This window comes from Ceratosolen solmsi, unplaced genomic scaffold (genome assembly GCF_000503995.2).
Source record: "Ceratosolen solmsi marchali unplaced genomic scaffold, CerSol_1.0 scaffold57, whole genome shotgun sequence".
NCBI lineage: Eukaryota > Metazoa > Arthropoda > Insecta > Hymenoptera > Agaonidae > Ceratosolen > Ceratosolen solmsi.
In genome coordinates this window covers 4,566,475-4,588,569 of record NW_011948427.1, presented here as the reverse complement: position 1 = coordinate 4,588,569, position 22,095 = coordinate 4,566,475, and the positions used below count along the sequence as shown (strand labels likewise).

The 22,095-nt window shown below is 30.1% G+C and overlaps 1 protein-coding gene across 1 annotated transcript in view; it reads left to right on the top strand.

Moving 5' to 3' along the window:
* The window catches only part of eIF5B (eukaryotic translation initiation factor 5B), a 136,824-nt gene that overhangs the window by 55,504 nt on the left and 59,225 nt on the right, over positions 1-22,095 (top strand). The window contains exons 14-16 of the mRNA XM_011501150.1: positions 3,398-3,474; positions 6,069-6,276; positions 11,299-11,394. Of these exons, the coding sequence (XP_011499452.1) occupies positions 3,398-3,474; positions 6,069-6,276; positions 11,299-11,394 (381 nt within the window). The remainder of the gene's footprint in view (positions 1-3,397; positions 3,475-6,068; positions 6,277-11,298; positions 11,395-22,095) is intronic.

Below are 22,095 nucleotides of genomic sequence, written 5' to 3'. Positions count from 1 at the left end.
GCGAAGGAAGTAAAGAAAGATAGGGGATAAACGTTGATTATTGTCATGCTTCGAAGTATGCGTGTATTTTTCTGCACATAGACCCATCCATTAAAGGAGGTCAAGGGGAAGAAATATGGAGCATCATTTGTTTATAAATCTTTATTTTCTTCCATCTTGTTGATGAAAGCTTGATGAAACGGATTTAATTTACTTTCTTGCAATGCAAATTTAGCATACAATTAAAATCTAGGCTTTACACAAACTTCTCAACTAATTGACATGACTATATAAGAAACAGTTCACTCACTAGCATATACAAGATAAAATAAAAGAAAAATAACGTAGATACACATGATCTAGTTCGTAATACGTTAATAGAAATGCAATAGAAATTCTCTCAACCGATTGACAAGTCATGCGCGCATACGTTTCCCACTTTCTAGAAATCCAAGCATTCTATCTAACATCAAAAATTGCAGGAGCAACGCATATAATCCGCATACCGAGGCCTCCTAAATATATAAATACGAATCGACTTAAGCGCGCGTGTATTACACTGCAGTCGGTGAAAAATGACTCGACGTTACAACGAGCAAACGAGCCTTGGAATGATAAAACTCGACGAATTTGATTTGCGAAAAATTTGTTTGAAAGGTGAAATCTTTCAACCAAGACAGATATTCGAGTTTTAAAAGCAAACAAAGATGAAAAAATTGCCCCATCTCTCTTATCTTCTCACCTATCCTACCCTTCCAATTTATGATATCTTCCGTTCAGAATGAATAATCGGACTTGGACATTTATTAATTGGGTTGTAATGAGAACATGCAAATCGTGGAAACTTGACCGACCTATGCTGAACCTCAATTTTTCTCGCGTTTAAAAGCTCTTTTGAAATTACTGCAGTCTTATGTTTTATTATAAAATTTATTTTATTTATACTCTTCATCAGCTTTTCTTAATTACTTTTAATCGGATCTAAAATCCTTGAACCCAATGATCGTACCGCCAGTTTTATCCTTCACAAAAGGATACCGAATATCAACAGCACCGTGTATCTGACAGTGAAATATTTAAAATTTCGCCGTTTCAGGTTGAATGGAACAATGTACTTATCTAAATTTATCAGAGCTTTATGTGATTGTTAATTTATTCAGTCGAAAAAATTACTATGACATTCTTTTTCTCATGCTACATGTTATATAAAATATATTTTTATTTTAATCCCCAAGCTGTTCATCTAATTACATTTACTGATATCAAAAGCATCAATTACCGAATAATCCTACAAATAATAACCGTACTTCGCGAGGTTTTAAGGTTCTACAGGAGGCACGAAATCTCCGACTTCAATTTCCAAGGAGAAAATTTCCTTGGGGCAGAAAAACCATAATCCCATTTTATGATTGCGTTAATAGCAGTTTAGTGAGTAGGCAAAGGACGCGGCAGCGGCAACACTCGTCGACCGTACAAAAGAAGGACGGCGCAGCTTTTGTAAGGATTAATACGAATCCGGTATCGAGGCGACGAAAGGGAAACGGAGAACCGATTATGGCGTTCGCTCCAGGAACAGAGTAGGTCGAGATTTCCCGGATGTCGTATCGCCTGAGCTATGTTCGGCCATGCTCAGCCATGCTCAGGCACCTTGGTTAACGTAACTCGCTGAACTCGATTAAACAGGGGGAGCCGTTGATCTTACGTGGAGACTACGCGGTGCTGATATTTCGATGAGTGATAGTGAGAGCGATAGTGACAGTCGTCGCATTCTTCGTGTTTATTCTATTATTGGCAATGTCTGAAAGAAAAATTAAACCAGACTCAATTGGTATTTTAACCAGAATTTCTTACGTCACATTACGTATTTCCGTTTAATGTACTTGAAGAGGATTTCACGCCGAATGTTAATGAATTAGAATAAGTGGACGAGAAGTAAAGGTAGAAGGACAGAACCCAACGATACAATCTACAACGGTCTTATACGCCCTTCTGTCTCCTGTTTAAAATAACACGGCATACTGTTAAAAATAAGAAGAATGACGTTTTTTTAAATATCGTCGTAGAGTTACGAGTCCTTTTAAACGGAAATGCCGGTGTTGCGTCCTTTTAAACCGGAACGCCGATATACCTCCTTTTTATACTTCATACGCTGCTTACTACACTGAGTTACGTCCTTTTTCTTGGGATTTGTCCAAATAATTTTTAAATCCCACTGGGACTCCTACAGCGAACCAGCTGGAAGCATCAAAGACGTAAATTTCTCAGAATTATCTGTTAATTCTCATAATTACGCTTATTTAACCGTATTAACTTTTTCAATTATGCTATTTAAAATGTACATATAATTTTTTAACAATCTTTAAGCCTTTTGTATTATAAGGATTTTATCCAGATGATATATATTTATTTTACTAAAATTCCTTAGCCAATAATACCGTGTTATTATAATTCCCAAATTTTTATTATTTTAAGATTATCGTTGTTATCATTATTATTATTATTATTATTATTATTATTATTATTATTATTATTATTATTATTATTATTATTATTATTATTACTATTGATACGCAAAGTTAAATGACTTTATGCTTAAAATAAAATTTTAATAATGAGATGTTTATGAACAATTTACAATTATCATATTAACATTGAAAATAACAATTACAATAAACGAGTCGTACTTTATAACAATCTTTCAGAAATAAGATTTATCTGTAATATTTTTTATGAGTTCAATTATTTTGCAACTACATTGAAAGAGACGATTCTGTTTAATCATAATGTTGCTCCACTTCAATTATATATTATTTGGCCTTCATTACTTTTTTCATGGAATCGTCTTAGTTAGCCATTCTCATGATTTGTGATTTTTACTTCTGATTATGAAAATTTTACTATGATTTATAGTTCTAGTACTATCACGATCAATGTACATAATTTAATTATGTATATCAATTATGTATTAATTATGTATACCAACTATACAACAAATGCATAACCTTAATAGGAAATATTTAGAGTAATCTTTTATATTTATATAAATTCGAATCATTTATTTGCCTATAATTAAACAAGAAGATGGATTATTAATGTTTATTATAAATGAAGAAAAAACCCGTTGTAGAAATTATGAATGGGTGCTTAAATACAAACAAAAATATCTTAAAAAAAATTGAAAATTATATTCTTCAAATATACTTGAAAGAAATTCATGGTAATTATTAAATACCTTACTACTCTTATTCCTTATTATCTTTATTCCTTATACTCTTATTCCTTAATCTCACTAGTAAAAGAATAAACAATAAAACACAAAAATAAAATACTCCATTAATTTGTAAAAGAAATACGATCAGTTCTTAACACTCGCAACGTTATATTTTTTTCAATTGTGAATTTTATTATTTCATTTCAGTATGCGGGCATACGTATTGGTCCTGTTGTCAAAAAGGATGTCATGAAAGCATCAATTATGTTGGAGCACGATAGCCAGTAAGTGTTATTTAAGTGTGCTTACATTGCCTAATATTATTCTTAACAAAATAATATTATATTTCCTATTGGTAGAATATTTCGTGGTAATTATATGTATGATTTACAGGACATTTCTAAGTATTCTTTACCTTCTGCTAACCTTACGTATTCTGAAATTTTTATTTTATTTGAACTTGTTTTGCTATTCGTTATAATATTTGTATAAATTAAAACCAATATTATTTGTTAATATTGATTTTGAAATTATCTTACGTGCACCCATATTACATAATATTTCCTCACATATTTTCCTCAATCTCAGAACTCCAATATTAGCAAAGTATTATAAAAAGTAAAGTAATAATGCCAATAAAACTTTTTTATATAAAATTACTATTGATGTTCTTATCAAATCAAATGTAATTCTAATAAATCTATTGTATTAACGTAATTCTCAATTCAATGCCATTCTACTTATATATAAGATGAATAAAAACTTTACAATATTCCCTTTTATAATACAGTTAATAATTATTATATCGTTGTCTCAAAATATACAGAGTATGTAGAATTTATAACAAATTTCATTTAATTAAATAGAATATTATTTTAGTTAAAATACTCTTTTTAATTATACATCTAACACGACAATCTTAATGTTATTGAAAAAACATTGAATACAGAAATAATGTGTTTCTTCCTTTTTAATTTTAATCGTTTTAAAAGTTTTTCCTTACAATCGGCTTTTCACCTTCGATAATCATTCACTACTTCTCTATGCTTGATAAAGCAGAAGGATGGACATATTTTCAAAGAATAGAGCAACAGTCAAAAATAAAAGAAGAGCAGAAAGAAACGGTGCACGAGATTGTCGCGATTACTTTTCATGGCTCATCAAACACTTATACACTTATCTACCTGCCATAAGATGAATCGTTTGAAAGAAAAAAAATTGAGAAAAAAAAATGCAGATAAAATGGTGATGAAAGACTATCAAATGCTTAAAATTAAAAATATTAATAAATATTATATATTATTAAATTGACAAAATTATAGCATAATATGAAATATCTTTGTAAAGAAAATTAATAAGAGGAAAAATATATTTTAAAAATAAAATTTATTAGAAAAACTTAATATTCTATATATTCATAAATAATCTGCCATTGTTTAAAATCAATTGTTTAACATAGCGAAATCTTCCATCGGATTATAGATAACCAAGGCTCCTATAGTTTATTAAAGCGTATTAATACGTTATTTTAATCTAATTAAAACTCAGAATTAATTTCAATTAACGCAATTAAATGGCATAATAAAAGTTAAAATTATATAAGATTAATAAAGCTTTCCCGATTTTTTACAGAACATTATCGCTTGATAAATTATTAATATCTTGATAAACCACAAATTTAGATACTTTTGGTAAAGTCATTAAGATCATTCCTTTTTAATTTTTCTCCTTTTTCTTCTTTTTTAACAATAATCTGACAACGAGACAATAGTTTGTCTCTTCTAATGATTTGTCCAACTTTCACTCCATTGCCGTTCAATACACGCGCAGGACTCGATTTATAAAATACACTCGAAATCTCAGCGTCTTTTTCCAAATGCAAGTCCTCCGAAGATTTTCGGCTTTACAAATGCATTGGACGACTACAAGAGGCGGGATATTGCTTCACGGATGGGCGCATTCCCGTGCCAAGAGGGGGGGGGGCGACAAAAAGCTGAATGAAGAGGAGAAAAAGGAAAAGAAAGAAATGGAAATGTAAAAAGCCATGGTAAGGAGGGGGGAAACGAAAGATACACAACAAGAGTACTTTGTCCGTAGATGGATCGAAAAAGACGGGGGCACTTGAACAGAGACAAAGTAATCTCATCTCTCTCATGCGAGTCACTCACCGGAACTGAATCCCACAACTTCCTTTACGCCGTGGATAACAATCAGAAGGAAGAGTACCGAGATTTCAACTGCACACCCTCTCTCCTCCTTCCTATCACCCTACTCCTCTAGTCTTACAAGCTCCCTCACACATACTTATTCTTTTTACAAACGAATAACGCGCAATGTTTTGAATAGAGGCGAACAGAAATGTTGTTGGTACGATTTGTTGGCAGTAAATGTGGCGGAAGGAAATACGTATACGAATCGAAATAAAGGAAAGAGAAAATTCCTCTTGATCCTACTCAACGTTATGTTATTAATTTATTTTTACCCTTCCAGGTCGAAAATCACTGTTTTCTCAACTTCTATGAGAAATATCACTCATAGTTTAGTCGTGAATTTTCAATAAATCTAAAATAAATCTAAAATAGATCTAATTTAAATCGTTATTTGTTGTTGACGTTTGCAACGTTTCGATAAATTGTTTAGATTATCAATAATAATTAATTATTTACGTTTACGTGCATTTTAAATACTAAAATTGGTCTTTTTAACCGTAAATTTATTTATGAAATTTATGAAATTTATAAAAAATTGAATTATGTCAAATGGAATAAATTCAACTGCGAGTTGTAAAAACTGCATTTTTAAATATAAAATATACTGGGTATATTGGTTTAGCGAATAACAATAATCTATATTGATTATTACTTTTTGTTTTTATCAGGTACGCGACAATTCTGGCATTCGACGTTAAGGTTGAACGTGACGCACAAGAACTAGCCGACTCTCTAGGTGTCAAAATCTTTCAAGCTGACATTATTTATCATCTATTCGATAGATTCATCGAATATAAGGATGAGCTACGAATGCGGAAACGAGAAGAAAATAAACATATAGCCGTCTTCCCGTGCAAACTAAAAATCTTATCGCAGGTATACTTTCAAATCCATTATACTTTTACTTGTGTCGTATATTTCGTAATATTAATAAAAAATATATTTTGTAAAATTACAATTGTCTAGTGCATTGATGAGACATTTAATTAAACGTTGGCATTTTAAAAATATACCGTGAAAAAAATTATATAATAATTTATCGTATCGTAAGAGCATCGGTATATGAATTTTTAATCAAATGAGATGCTTAAAAATATAATTATTTTTCAATAACCGTCACATAAACCGTCTTAATTTATGTTCTCAATTTTTTTTTTACCTTATGTTTAATTAAACATATTTTAAGAATTTAAAAAATTTACATCTAGTGATTTTAATATTAAAATATCGTTAAAAGGCAGTATTCATTTAAAATAGATGAATAAAGTAAAAAAAAAAAAAAAAAAAAAATGCTTATTTTGATTTGATATGATTTTCATATAGTATTCAATACTCATAATATTCAATGTTCAAATTAAATTCAGATAATTATAATAAATTGCCATTTAAAAGAATTGTAATTATTTTAATGTTATTTCAGTGTTTCAAGTTTAAAGTTTCCATATAAATGCTTGAACGTTATCGAAGTAAGGCCATGTTAGAAGTCAAAAATATGACTATACACAAATTATAGCACATAAATTAATCTAATTATATTGAATTTCCATATGTAATATTTGCCTTATATTCTATTAATTTGTTTTATCTTTTATTTTTCAATGATAATTATTTTTCATAATTTAAAATATTTCAAAGTATTTAGAATTTTTATATTAAAAATAAATATAAAAAAAAAATTAGGCATCGTATGCGATGAAAAAAAAAAGACAACAACAATGATTTAAAAGTTTACATTAAAAAGCTCTCATATTCATTTGGAAAAATATCTGTATTTAAGATAATGAATGATGTCTATAAAGATCTGTAGTAATTCCTTGAACACCGTTCGTCTTTAATTCCTATTATTGAGAAATACAGAGACGGAGCGTGCGTATAAAGGAGCGAGAAAATTAGGGGGAGTGAGAGAGAGAGAGGTAGCTGGTTTTCATTATAAAGTTACAAACTCCAAGTTCTATAACGGGTGTCTCTGACGTGTTTCACTTATGTATGTACGCTCGCAAGCATACACCCACTTACTTTCCATAAGACTGTGTTATGATGGGGGTGGGGTGGGGGTGGGGTGGGGTAGGGTGGTGGGGGGGGGGGGGGAATAGGAGGTATTACGGCGTACGTACACATCGGCTCGTTATTCTATGGTAGGCGCGAAGAAAATTTATAATGCCACGACGGGAAAAGTAGTGCGGTTATAACGGGCCGAGGTGTGGGCAAAGATATATTCTATACGCTTGGGCTTTCAAACATCATCCGTTTTGGAATAAGTGTAAAATATGGAGGTTTGAATGTATTATATGTGATTGGAAATACCACTCATAAAATTAAATCGTTGAAGCGATGAACACATGTTTCATTGACTGCGCCACGAAAAATGCCCCTGGCTTTCTAAAAATACCACTCGGCGAAACAAATAATATTTTTATTATGCTAATGCAGCAGCGTATCTATCAATTTTAATAAAGTATGTGTGTGTGTGCGTGCGTGCGTGCGTGCGTGCGTGCGTGCGTATCCTTTTTCTATTTTGAAGTGCGAAACGTTGAATTTTATGACTTATATAAAACAGTGATTGACCACTACTATTTAAATGAAAAAGTTAAAGAGGCTTATCGGTAGATTCCGTGGGTAATAGAATAATTCATGGCTGTTGAAAATATCATAAGTATTTGGTGAAAAGTTTTAAGTTTTTCGTAACGTCAACGCGAATGTAAAATATAAATAAATTATTATAGACCGTAGAAAATAGTTAAAAGTTATAATCGATGATCCTATTTATGGAAAATTTCTTACGAAGAAAAGAAAAGAAAAAAAATATCTGGACATAAATAGTCCATTGCGACAGAGTAACTCTTATAAATTTGTATTTCAATGACTTCAAAAGATCAACAAATGCCACCAACATTATGCCGACATAAAAGACAAATTTCTAAGCATCGTAAAAATCTCGTGCTTGTAAACGTAATCCCTATAGAATACACGTTCTCTTCCATATTTTTCCAGCCTCCTAATATTAAGCATCTCGGGTTACTCTTACACAAGCAGCTCCTCGATAACTTCCTCTTCCAAAACTTGAATTCTTCATTTAAAAATTTTACTCTTACATTATATAGCCGCATATAGCCGTAACTCTGCTAATATTTAAATATACTAAAAAGCACAGTGGATGAATTAGCGTGTAAGAGGAGAACCGTTAATTGCTGACGACAGTCGAGCGCTTACCTTTCGCTCCCACGCATTCCGTTACAAAGCCGATCGCACCTTGCACTACGCGTAAAGATTTCCTTTGACGGACTCGTAGACGTGCTTGATATCCGGAGAAAGCGAATGCACAAATGCTTCCGGGAAAATAATTGACAGGAAATTCGTTTTATGCTGGACAGTAGTAACCTTCTTCCGACTTTTTAAAGTCGAACTTTTAAATAAATGCATCTGTACTCTTCGAAAATATACAAATATTGTACACTTGAGGGGAATTTGCATTTTTTTTTTTTTTTTTTTTTTTTTTTATTATTATTAACAACATATCGCTGCTACTGGTATGGTTGCTACTGTCGTGGTGAACAGTTTTTGGCCATATAATTTCATTTGGTAATGCAAAAACAAGGAAGAAAAAAAAAGCAAACACCTCTATACTTTTTATTCAAACTCATTCAATATGAAAACATAACTTTGCTATGAAATTATATTGAATCCGTACCTCTTAATCTTTATACTTAATTTAATAAAATACTCGGATCAATCATTTAAATCGTAAAATTCAGTTCTAATGTTGAATAATAAAAGGGAAACTTGTTAATCGTAAATATATATATATATATATATATTACGTTTTAATGGTAAAATAAACTCGAAAATTTAATGGAACTTAAAATTTTTAACGATTAGCGAAATAATGTAAAATAAGTTAATAATTAAATATTAAGCAAGTGATCTTAGAAATACTTCTTTCGTAATTCACAACAAAATATATGAGCTTGATAATATAACGATTTAATAATCAAAAAATCTATGCAGAATATAAGATATTTTCTCATATTATATATATTTGATATTGAAATTATTAATCGTTCTTTACATTTATTGGAATTATTGATGTAAAATGGAAAAAAGTTGAAAAAAAAACTAGTAAAACTTTTGGTAGATTTCGAATCGTGATTCGGTTATTTACGAACGACCAAATGTGCACAATATAATGTACACAAGAGCATTTATCACCGGATGCGCACTTGATGAGAAATAAGAGTCTGCAGGAGATCTACCTAACATGACAGAGTGAGAGAGAGAGAGAGAGAGAGAGAGAGAGAGAGAGAGAGAGTAAAGAAGCTACAGTCGAAAGGAACAGATTGAATGAAAGTGATGGAGCGGGGGTGATAGCTGACTACTAGAAAGTCCATGAGTCTCTAGGGTTACAATATTGCGAAAGATGAAACTCGCGGGTAATAACAATAAGAAAAAAAAATCTGAGAAAAGGAGGAAAAATATTAGTAATGACGATGGAAATAAAAAAAAAATATACAAAAAAAAGTATAGAGGAAATGACGGAGTAAGGGACTGCGAAAGTAGATTTATGCTCTTCATACGTATCGGAAATGATAGCTTTAGATAGTTCAAACAAACCGTCCAGCATCATATTCAGTACATTTCGACTATCTTTTTCATATACGTGAATATATGTAGTTGTAATTTTGTATCAATATTGCGTTCGTATAAAATCTTAGATACCATATCGACATGTGTATCATTACGCATGTAATGAATGTTTTACACACAGTAAAAGTCTCTATAATACTACACGAAAGCTTTATCAATTTTCTGTTCGATGTATTTTGTAGTTATTATATTTTAAAAATGCTCGGCTTTAAAAGACATTAACCTACTATGGGTTGTAAATAAATGACCGTTGTTACAGTAATCTAACATGCACAATTTAAACGAATAAATATTGTAAGTACTTAGTACAAGTACGTACTTACTAAAATAAATATTTATTTGAGCTAAATAATATTTTTGCTTAAGCAAGTTATTAAATCGTTTATCTCTATATCTCGTATTTTATTTATCAACATTTATTTATGCGACTTATTTATCAAAAGAAGCATTAAATGAAATATTTAATTTACTAATAAAATTATACAAATTTATTAAATTAGTCAAAAGTGGAAACTGAACATTTTTTTAGTTTATTTGTAATGCTGTGTTAATTATATATAAATAATTACTTGTATTTATCTAAATATCAGTGAAATTTAATGAGAATAAGGTAATTCATACGTTGGTATGATCACACGAATACACCTACATGTTTCATTTTCTTCCGCAATCAAGCAGGTTACCATTACGCAAATAACTCAGTATTTATAATAGCGAAACGATGTTCTGCAGTGTATCAATTAACAATTGAATAAAAAAATCAAAAACTTATTAAAGGCCTTTATTCATTTACTCTAGGAACCAAAGAGGAAAATTAGTATATATAAAAATTAATTTGGCATGTCACAATTCAATTGAAAATATGTTTATTATTAGAATAAAAGAAATGAGAAATATTGATATGAAAAATGTTTTTACTTCGAGTAATTAATGTATATCAAGTGACATTTATATCTTGATAATGTATATATAGGAATTTAGTTTTAATTAAAGTCCATTATTACAAAATTAAGTGTATACTTTTTTTTTGAAATATTTATTTAAATAATTATTAAAAATTATGTATCTATAAAATGACACAGATATATATTTTTTTTTCTTTTTAAATAAATCAGAGAACAAATACAATTAAAAAATATTTTTCTTTATATTGAATAATGAAAGCCTTTTTAATGGTTAATATTAAGAATGGGATTAAAGAAAATTTACAAAAATTTATCGTTCAAAATTTCATACTAATTATATTCCTAATTTTAGTTTATTTTCAAAACGAGAGATCCTATCATTATGGGTGTAATGATTGAAGATGGCATCATTAAACAAGGAACACCAATATGCGTCCCCAGTAAAGACGTAAGTACTATATAATTTAAAATATAAATATAATTACTAATTAAAAATAAATAAATATATTATTTAATATGACAAAAAATGATATTAAGTACTCTACAATTAAGTAGTCTACAAGGCATATTTTTTGGACGTTACTTTCATGTAATACCGGATGTTCTAGCAACGATAAAGAAAATTTTTTAATTTCTCTCTAAAATAACGTTGTTATTTTTATTTGTATTTTGCATAATAACTATTCTGATTCTTGACATACAAAACTAAAAATTCATTGTACAACATAATGTTTTTCATTCGAATAATGAAACAAACTTATCAATTATATTTTAAGAGAATGCAAAAATATTTATTAAATACATTAATTATTAACAAATAAATAAAAATTGTTTATAAATAATGGGCACATCGTTTATTAGTCTGATCAGTATAAAGATTTTTAATGTATCAATGTGCTGATCATTCTTCAGACATTGCCTTTTTCCGAAATTTTTATCAAAATTAAATTAAATTTTATATGAGTATGTTAGTCCTTCAAAATTGATAGACAGACTGAATAAAGTGGCTGTGGTCATATAATGCGTCATTCATAAAAGAGGAAAAGTACGGATTCACCTGTGAACAAGCTCTTTTGCTATACGCTATTGGTCGAAAAAAAAGAAGATTCAAGACAAAAATCGATAAATGAACGAAAAATTGCGCGCACGAGAGAAAAAGTCCGATTCCAAATACGCGAGACTCACTTGGCAATGCACTCGGCGGGACGTGTAGGTGAACCTGTTCGTCGGTCCAAGAGCGAGATCTCAAGAAAAGCCGAGAAAGAAGGATATAGAGAGAGAGAGAGAGAGAGAGAGAGAGAGAGAGAGACAGAAAGGAATCTGATTGGCCGATCTCCGTCTCTCGATACGGAGTTTTCTCACTTATGCCGTAGGAGGTCGAGGTTTTGTCTCTCTCTCTCTCTCTCTCTCTCACCCTCACCATCTTCTCTTCTTCCTGCGTTCTATGTACGGACGCTCACCTAACTGACAATTTCGTACTATAGATGTTTTTCTATTTATATCTTGCTCTTCAATTGAGTATTGGAATGCGTGTAAAATTTAATAAAAAGGCGCGACTTTTTGGATAATTCAAATAATTTTTCATAGGATGTCGAATGGAAAAAATGAATACAGATCGTTCGTTTTTTACATTAATTGTCACAGAAATTTAATTTATTAACTTATTTGAGACACTTATAACAAACTCGAACATTTATGTTTATGTATCCTACGATCGATTTATCTAAGCATACGCTACATGCTCTAGAGGTGCGAACAGTTGGTGTAAAAATATATAATTGAGAATAGAAAGCGAACATTAGGGGGTGAATATGAGAAATTTTATAATAATTTGACATAATTAACGAGTATATACAATCTTATTCTATCTTTTAAGATATTTTTAGTCATAAAATCGTAAGGAAACTAGCATATCTATAAAGATTTCACACTTTTATTGGGTGCAGTTCAAGGTACGTTCAATAATTCTATATACATGCGCAAGAAATTATTTAAAAAATATATTAATCAATGTAAAATAATGATCCTATTATCAATATCATAAGGTTTGTTTAAGATTTTCCTTTAACAAGCAAAAATTGACGGTGTTATAGACTAATTATAGATCAATTAAATATTTCTTTAAAAAACATAAATAATTATTCAGGGGAAATGATTTTTAAGCATAACATTTATAAGCTACAGAATTTGTTATTATTTTTTTATAAGTCATTGTTTGCGTAATTTTAAATACCATTTATTCATTCGGATATAAAAAATTTTTTAATGCTTATTAAAATGAAACATTAATAATAATTAATAATAATTAATTATTATTTAATAATTCCTGCACTTATGTTAATTATACATGTGTTAAAGGTCATTAAGACAAAAAATACATCGAATAACGCATTGAATTACTCTATTAAAATTTTAATTTCGATAGAATTTAATAAAAAAAAAATTATATTTGCAATATTCATTTTCATAATTCATCAATAATCAAGTAACAATTTAATAATCCTGTATGTGTATAAGTTCATATATCTGTAATTTTTTTTTTTTTTTAATTAACCGTACATAATTAAAAATGACTCCTAAAAAAAAAAAAAGAGTATTAGTCTTAAAGCAAAATTTCCTGTCAAACGATGTTCCTTTTTGGCCTCGATTTGTCATTTTCTCATAAATTTATAGACTCATACATGGAAGTTTATATAATAAATAGTAAATTTATTTTAATGGTCAAGAAAGATTCTTAATGTTCATTATAAAATTAACAATTAATGATTGCTATTGTTGCATTTACAATTAAGTGAATGGATTTGACGTTTTAATATGAGATGGCAAATCTATTTATTTATGTACATTTTTCAAATTAAAGTAAAATTTTCTTTATTATAATGTACAAAGTATTTAAATTTGTCACATTATTTCTAGCATAAACCATAAATATAGTAATAGTCTGACCCAATTACTTACAAAAATATCGCAGGTATTTCTGTACCGGCCTTCTGCATTTAAATTCGTGTACAGATATGTTTTAAATTTATTCGTAATAATAATTCAAACAATAATTGTAATATAACAACATAAAAGAGAATGTGTTGAAGATATATTGGGGGAACAAGAAGTAGACGAAGAGGAGAAAATCGATATTCGTTATCGTGTGTGTCGTCCGCTTGCTGTTCTTTCTTTTCCCCGTCATCCCCTGGTGGTAGCTATCATTCTCTCTTCCTCCTCTCCCACCCTCTTTCTCTTTTTCTCTCTTGTCTCTTCCGTCTGATTCTCTCGTTATCGTGATCCGAGAATAACTCACTCAAACTCATTGGCTAGACGGAGATCCAACCAACAGCGTCGCGTAATGAGACCGGAACACTTGAAATCCCATTCATGTTGTCGGGAATCGCACGCGCGAAAAAGAGAGACAGAGAAAGATGTCATTGATCGATGTTAGAGAGAAAGAGGTTCTTTAATCAGCGTAAGCCAATTAACGACGTGAGTTAAAAAAAATTTTTTTTTTATATTTAGCCCTCATTATCTTTTAAAGCTTTCGTCATAATTTAATATTGTATATTGTACTCAAAATAAGTCTATATATGTTGAATAATAATTTCATAAGGAGTAATGCAATATGTTGCAAAATAATTGAATTTTATATAACATTTGCAAATACTTTGTAATAATATTAAAAAAAAATAATAATAATAATAATAATAATAATAATAAAAAAATTATTAATAATAATTTTTATGTAATATATGATTTTTCTTACATAGTTAAAGTACATAAATAATAATGCAAATACATATCTTCAATTAAAAAGTGTGATACTGTTGACGAAATAAAAGCCACGTACAATGTATATAAAAAAAAAAGAGGAAAGTCAGAAACAGCAATTCCCTAAATACAATGTTACAAGCTTTACTTGATCAATCAATGATAAAGACACTGACGTCTACTGTCTCGGCGAGATAATGAAATCATTTTAGCGCAAAGGAATTGAAACTTTATATTTGACAATAAAATATAAAAATATGTCAATTATTTAGAGTTTAAGTAAATAAACGTCTCCGTTACATGCGCTTTGTCAGATTTATGAGACTGTCATGTCGCGTGTGAAATTACAATCTATTACATTAAACCGATCGAGCCCCTTTTATCAAGACAATTTTATGTTTCAATAAATTTGAGTATAGAAATTAATTTATATTACTAGATTGAAACTAATTTATCAAGTGCACAGGTTACGCGCTTTTATTGCCTGAATTTATTCATATTCATCATGCTTAGACAACATGGTTTTTTTTATTTAACAACTTAATATATTTCATTCATTGGAATTGCACATTTATTTGAATTTACTATGTACACTTTTACTATTACAATGAATTACTATGTTTCTGTAACTCTCTTCTATTACTATAACACTGAATATACCATTATCTTATGGATTTCAAGATCACATAAATTTTACAGTATAAAGTTTCATACGTACGTACATTCATGTAAATTACTAATATTTTAAAATTCTAATATTGACAGCATTGAAATAATTAAAAATTTTAAAATATCAATGAAGAATATTCCGAAAAAAAAATTGTTACTCCGCAAAGGCAACATTAAAATGGAAATATCATCTCCGTATAAAATATATAAATTAATAGCTGAAAAATCTGTGGGCAGAGCAAATAGAAAAATACATTAATGCATCATTGTCGATAATAATTTTTCGGTGTATAAAATAAAGATGCTGGGACACAGTATCTGGTACATATCCTGGATCTCCCTATTGTTTCGTAAGCTATTTAATTCAAACAAAGAAAAACGTATTTCGAATTCATTAGAAAATATATGGCGAATAAAATGTTGAATTACAATGGACGACGTAGCAACGAAGAAAGTTTGGCAAAATTGCACCTCACTTCGAAGAATTTATGAAAGCTTAAATATTTTGTTTAAAATTAAAATGTATATTTTCAGTTGGTTTTTTTATTTATTTTTATTTTTTTTTTTTTTTTTTTTCAGTCATAGTCAGTAAATATCGAAGTAATAATATCTTGATAAAATGAAATATCAATTTTTCTTAATTCCTTTCAATTACGTTATATCGCAATCAATACAAAAAATATACATTAAGTCGAACAATCAAGTATTCTAAGAAGAAGCAAAAGTATTTTTATTTTACTTAAGTAAATGATAATTACTGATTTTTTGATAAGAACTTAAAAAAAATGCCAAATAATAATCTTGTAAAAGACGCTTTTAAAAGTAAACGTTTCCCCTGTAGCTCACAATGTAAATATAACCCTCTGGCCCGTGTAATTTCGCAAGATATCTAGTTATTTAGAATTTACAAGGCCGACAATTTAAAATTTTAATTTCAATATGATTGTTGCTAATTATCTAGAGAATAACATATTTTTACATATTTCTACATGACAAAGGTGGTGTATGTACTTTAAGTGTAGAGTAAATATCTGGCAAACGCAAGTCGAGCGATTCTTCTTTAAAGAATCGTAACCCAACATAAATAATCTCGTAATCTCGTCGTCCATTACATTACGGACTTGGCGAACAATCTTATTCTTACTTTCCTTAAAAATGTATTGAGCGCGTGATGCAGAAGGGCCTGTCGTCTGTCAAAAACCTTTACACAGTACATTACCTCATGGCTTTTACCCTCTTTCCCGGTCGCCTCGACTCTCGATTGCATCCAATAGCAACGATCCTCTTACCCGCGGGCGCACCAGAAACAATGGGAACATTAATAAGGATTCGCGGCCCGCGCACTTTTATAAAATCGGTTGGACAATTTAAAAAGGCTTTAAAAACACGAGTCTCACTTTCATTTTCATAAAAATGAGCGACTACCTGCTCTTCAAAGTGTCCAAAGTACCTAGGAACTGCATTATCGCGCATTATACTGCATTATTAAATAACCTAAAGCAAACTCTCCCTCGTACATGCGCAGGAGTATCTCTCTCTCTCTCTCTCTATCTCTCTCTCTATCTCTCTCTCTCTCTTTGTCTTTCACCAAAATCCATGGTTATATCATTGTTTTCTCATCTGTCGATATCTCCCGTCCCCCTCCCGTCATCTCTTCATCTCATCCCCAGTGCCCCATCCTCTTTCGTATCTCATTGAATGTCATTGTTACGCTCGCCAACCTCGTACTAGACGTCACGAGGACCATCTACTTCTCGGCCTGGCAACCAACCTAGTCGCCTCTCGCGAATGCCGTCGAAGAGGTGGGAGGAAAAGACGGTGGTGGGTAGCGGCATTTATTCGGGACTTTTATCGCCTACGTGCGCTTACGATCGGCCCGAGCTTTATAAGAGCGACGACAGCCGAGCGACGGGGGCGACAGTGTTGGTGGCGATGTCGGTGGCGGCGAGGGAGGCGACGGAGTAGGACGACGACGAGGACGCAGTGCAGTAGGAGTAGGAGTAGGAGTATGAGTAGGAGTGGGAGGAGCGCCTTGCGGAGAATTCCCAAAGTCGCCCCCATCGTCAAATAGAAAGCAGCCACGGCCATATGCTTAGCCCACGTGTGGCCGACGGGAGGCAAAAGCGTGAAAACATGACGGCCCACGGACTACTCTACGTGGCTTTTCAGTAGATACGAGCGAGCTCACTACCACCGACCATTCCTGTCGAATTCATTCTGAGCGAATGCTTTTAATTTACTGGCAAAATGCTCCATTGCTCTGTGGGCGAACTCTGCCGCTACTCTTTCATCGAGCCCTTTTTCCATCCTTATTGCCAATTCAATATTGTCTCATTGCTGCCGGATTAGTTATACACGGTATTCTTAAGATAATAATCAATTCTTATTACTCGTTGTGTTCACAATTTGCCCGCACATTGCTCAATAATGATAATCGCATTTGTTTTTTCCGGTAAACAATGGATCCTTAAGTTATTTTTTAAAATGTAAACATCTTATAATATATGTCTTATAGGACGGGATTTATGGAATATTAAAATAATTTTATATAATCTCAACTTATTCTTTACATTATATAAGGATTTTGGCAGTGAATGTACCATTGGCTTTGTAAAACATTTCCGATACTTATATAAGCAACGCTATAGCTAAACACACGCATACACACATCGTTAATGCAATAGTTAGTAAATTTCTTTATGAATTATATTTTTAGTTTAAGAACAACCGGTTAATTAAGATAATAAAATAATAAGAATTGCTAAGTATATTTGGCTCTTTACCGATACGTCTTGTTTCAAGCGGAAGAACTTAATATCATTTTAATAGAATTTTGTCGAATATTTACGATAAGTCTAATTGACCCAAGTACTTAAAAAAAAAAAAAAAAAACTGGCTCATTTCACATGTTAGTAAATAAATGTCGCATTGCTTTATCGACTTTGGACTTCGCATAAGAAGCTACAAATGAAAAGCTTGTGAAACGAAAGCTTGGCGAAACTAAACCCTCGGAAGTATAACTTTATCTCGCTTTTCTGTAACTCGTTGCTTGATATATTCCATCCCTGTTTTTCTTTCACTAATCCAAACCGGATATTAACTGTCACGAAACGTTGGCTAACATCATGTCGAATAGCCTCTAAAATAATTTCACAATAAATCCTCATTATTTTTTGTTATTTGCTTATTAAATCGTTGCTACGCGTACCTAATTGTCCCAAATAATGTAGTAAAAGTACAGATGAATTTTTCTTTAATAATCCTTATCGGAGTTTACAACAACATACATTAAAACCTAAATATGATCAATCTATCTACGTAATATTAAAATTTAATTTAAATGGCGTTCGTTCAATGAATAACTTAAACAACTGAACTACTTTAATTTTTTGACAGATAATCAGTAATCAAAAAGCGTTTAACATTACTTCAAAAATTACATTCTCATAAAAATTAAATTGGTTATATAATAAATATGAAAGTTAACAATTTTCGTCATACGAACTAAGGTATATTTATTGATTAAGATGGATAGATGTAAAAATATATACACGCACACGTATACATACAAAACCACGTACATAAAAAATATATAAAATAGACTACATCGTCCAAAGGAAAGAAGAGAGAGAGAGAGAGAGAGAGAGAGAGAGAGAGAGAGAGAGTAAGAGTGGGAAGAAGAAGTGTAAAACTGAGAAAAGAGGAAAAATAAAATAAAATTAGATACCAAGAGCTTCTTAATGGTCTACGTTCACTACGTGACCTCGCAAGTAACGCGCGAATTTGTGACTCGCGTCACTTCCGGCCCCGTACCGACACGCATAAACTTCCGCGCGTCGGAACGTCAAGCTTTCTTTTCTGTGTTTACTTCTCAAATAAAGCCTTCTGATTCGTGCTTATTTTAAAAATTTTACATCAGTAAGAATTTTTCCTCTTTATGCTACTTTTATAAATACAGTAGGGAAATTGAAACATTAAATACTTAATTACAAGAATGCGTCAAATATCTACAAAAAAAAAAAAAAAAAAAAAAAAAAATAATAAAAAAAAAATAAAAATAAAAAAAAAAGTTAAAAGAAAAACGGTTTACCATTACAAATAATTTGTTATAATACAAAATTATTATTATGATATATTATCTTCAAAGCGTAATTAAATATGGTAAATGAGAGAGATATAGATTAAATGTAATATTTATAAAAAAAAAAAATTTTTTTATATACATTTTCATAAATAATATTCCGTTTTAAATATATGGATTTAAGTAAATTTTAGAAAAACTTTTTATTTTTGTTGATGAATTGCATAGGATTTATAGAATCCTTTTATATCTTAAATTTTTAATCATAAATGAACATTATTTGTAGATCTGCAATTAAATTGATTTTCATAAATAACAATGATATATTTTTCAGAAGTTTATGTTACAATTAAGAAATATTAATTGAATATTTAATCGAATAATATTATGGAAATGAACATGAAAGCGTATATTAAACTTTTTAACAAAATCTAATATTTACTCAAGATAACTTTTATGTAGTTTCGCGACATCATAGTTCTATTCAAGACAATTAACAATCAATTCATTACTCATCTATATCCAACAATGATAAAAAAAAAATATATATATAATTTTTATCGCAACCATTGTTTTTTCTTCTTCGTAAATATACAATGCTGTGGAATTATTGAATTGCCGTATGGTAAATGAGAAGGTATTTACAGATGAGAGTAACATAAGTAAGTACAAAAATAACTAGATAATGCATAAAAAATTAAAATTAATACTACAGAAACTTATGGGAATACGATTTAATTAAATGGATTTGCGCTTTTAAGAATGGAGCGCAGTGCCAAATCGGCAAAAGCTACCACAGATCTTCCATTGATTTATCTTGGATTTTTTTTAGAAACAGTGTGCAACAAAAGAAATAAAAAGAGCGAGACTGAAAAAATGCCTGGCCGGTGAGGTTCGCGCGTGCGCTTACGCAATGTACTTCTCCGAGATAGCAAGCTACAGCGGATATCCTGTAATTTTTTCTTTTTTCCCGCCGCTTGACTCTCTTCATTACCGAGCAACAATTGTGATTCCGTATTTTTCTCTTTCTTCCATTTTTCTCATTGCTCTTGCTTTGAAATGCTGATTTTGTCATTTCTGGGCTGGTGTAGGTGATGAGCGCGGTCGGGTTCAGATTTTAGGTCGATACGCTATTTTGATCGGAAACAAGAGAAATGTTGGATTTTAGGATTTACGTAGATTTAGAAGCGCATTTATCTACGCGACATGTAAAACACGTACACGCGCTTGTGTTTTTGTGTCTATGATTGATAATGGGCTTTTATCTGGAATGTTGGTAAATTGATATTTAATCCATGATGTTCCCCGATAGTAAGTTACGATACTTGTCACGTTACTTTTATGAAAGAATTGATTTTCTAAAATAAAGCAACTACACAAAAAACATATAATTATAATATACGTGTATTGTATTTTAATTTAAAATAATTATCATCGTATATGTTAATATAATTTGTTTTTTTTTCAAATATATTTTACGCTGCCTTATAATTAAATAACGCTAAAAGTAGTGTGAATAATTTTATCTGATAAAAAAAGCCAACGTAAAATTCATAATTATCAATTTTATATTTATTAAAAATTTTAATCAACGAACCATTAAAACTTCATAATAATTCAGCATAACTTCATAATCTATCTGCATTCTAAAATAATTTTTATTATTTGCAGTTTCATAATTGCGTAATTAAAAGACTTACCTAATACCTTTCTTTTAAATATTTATTATTAAAATTAATATTTTCAATCCCATTTGTAATTTATCTTGCCTTACAATGTTATTGTAATTGTACAAGTGCAATAACGATTTGTAAAATAGTTTTATTGCAATAGATATTGTTGGTTAATTGAGGTCTTTTTGTTCCTTTGGTTAAAAATCAGACCTCTTTCTCTAATTATTCATTCAAACATCCTCAGCAACTATATAAATTTATCAGCTCTCCCTCGATATGTTATCAAGTATCTTACAATAATAAAGCTATATAAATACTTATAAACTTTTAAATAATTAGTACATAATTTCGTCATCACGTAATAATGTTATATTTTTCCTCCAACTTCGACTTAAATAATTGTGTGGTTGAAACTCATAATAATATTAATGCGTAGTTGAGATCTTAAACTCAACCGAGAGAGATATACGCGTATCAGAGAAATACGAACAAATAGCTTTCCGCGCGCTCTTCGCCTATTTCCGCCGGATGTCGACTTCATGTATCTTTTCTTTTCTTTACGTATGTATCTTTATCTCATTTCCCATTCAATTTTATTCTTGTCTTATATTCCTTATCCGCTTATATATCGTAATCTATGTATTATATATTTTTCGTTTAGGTGAAAAAATGTAGGTTAAAATGTCGGTACGTAGAAATGTCAATAGATAATGTAAATTTTTAATGCAACAAAGAATATGTATACAGTCATTTACAATGTCAGTGAAATTTTTAATGATATTTCGTAAGAATAAAAAATTATTTAGTAAGATACGTTCTATTATTTGTGATTGAATTGCTCCCCTCGAAACACATATCTCTTTATACAATTCTCCGTATCATCTTTTTTTCTCTTTCTGATTTTATTTTTGTTCTTATATATATATATATATATATATATATATATATATATATATATATATATATATAT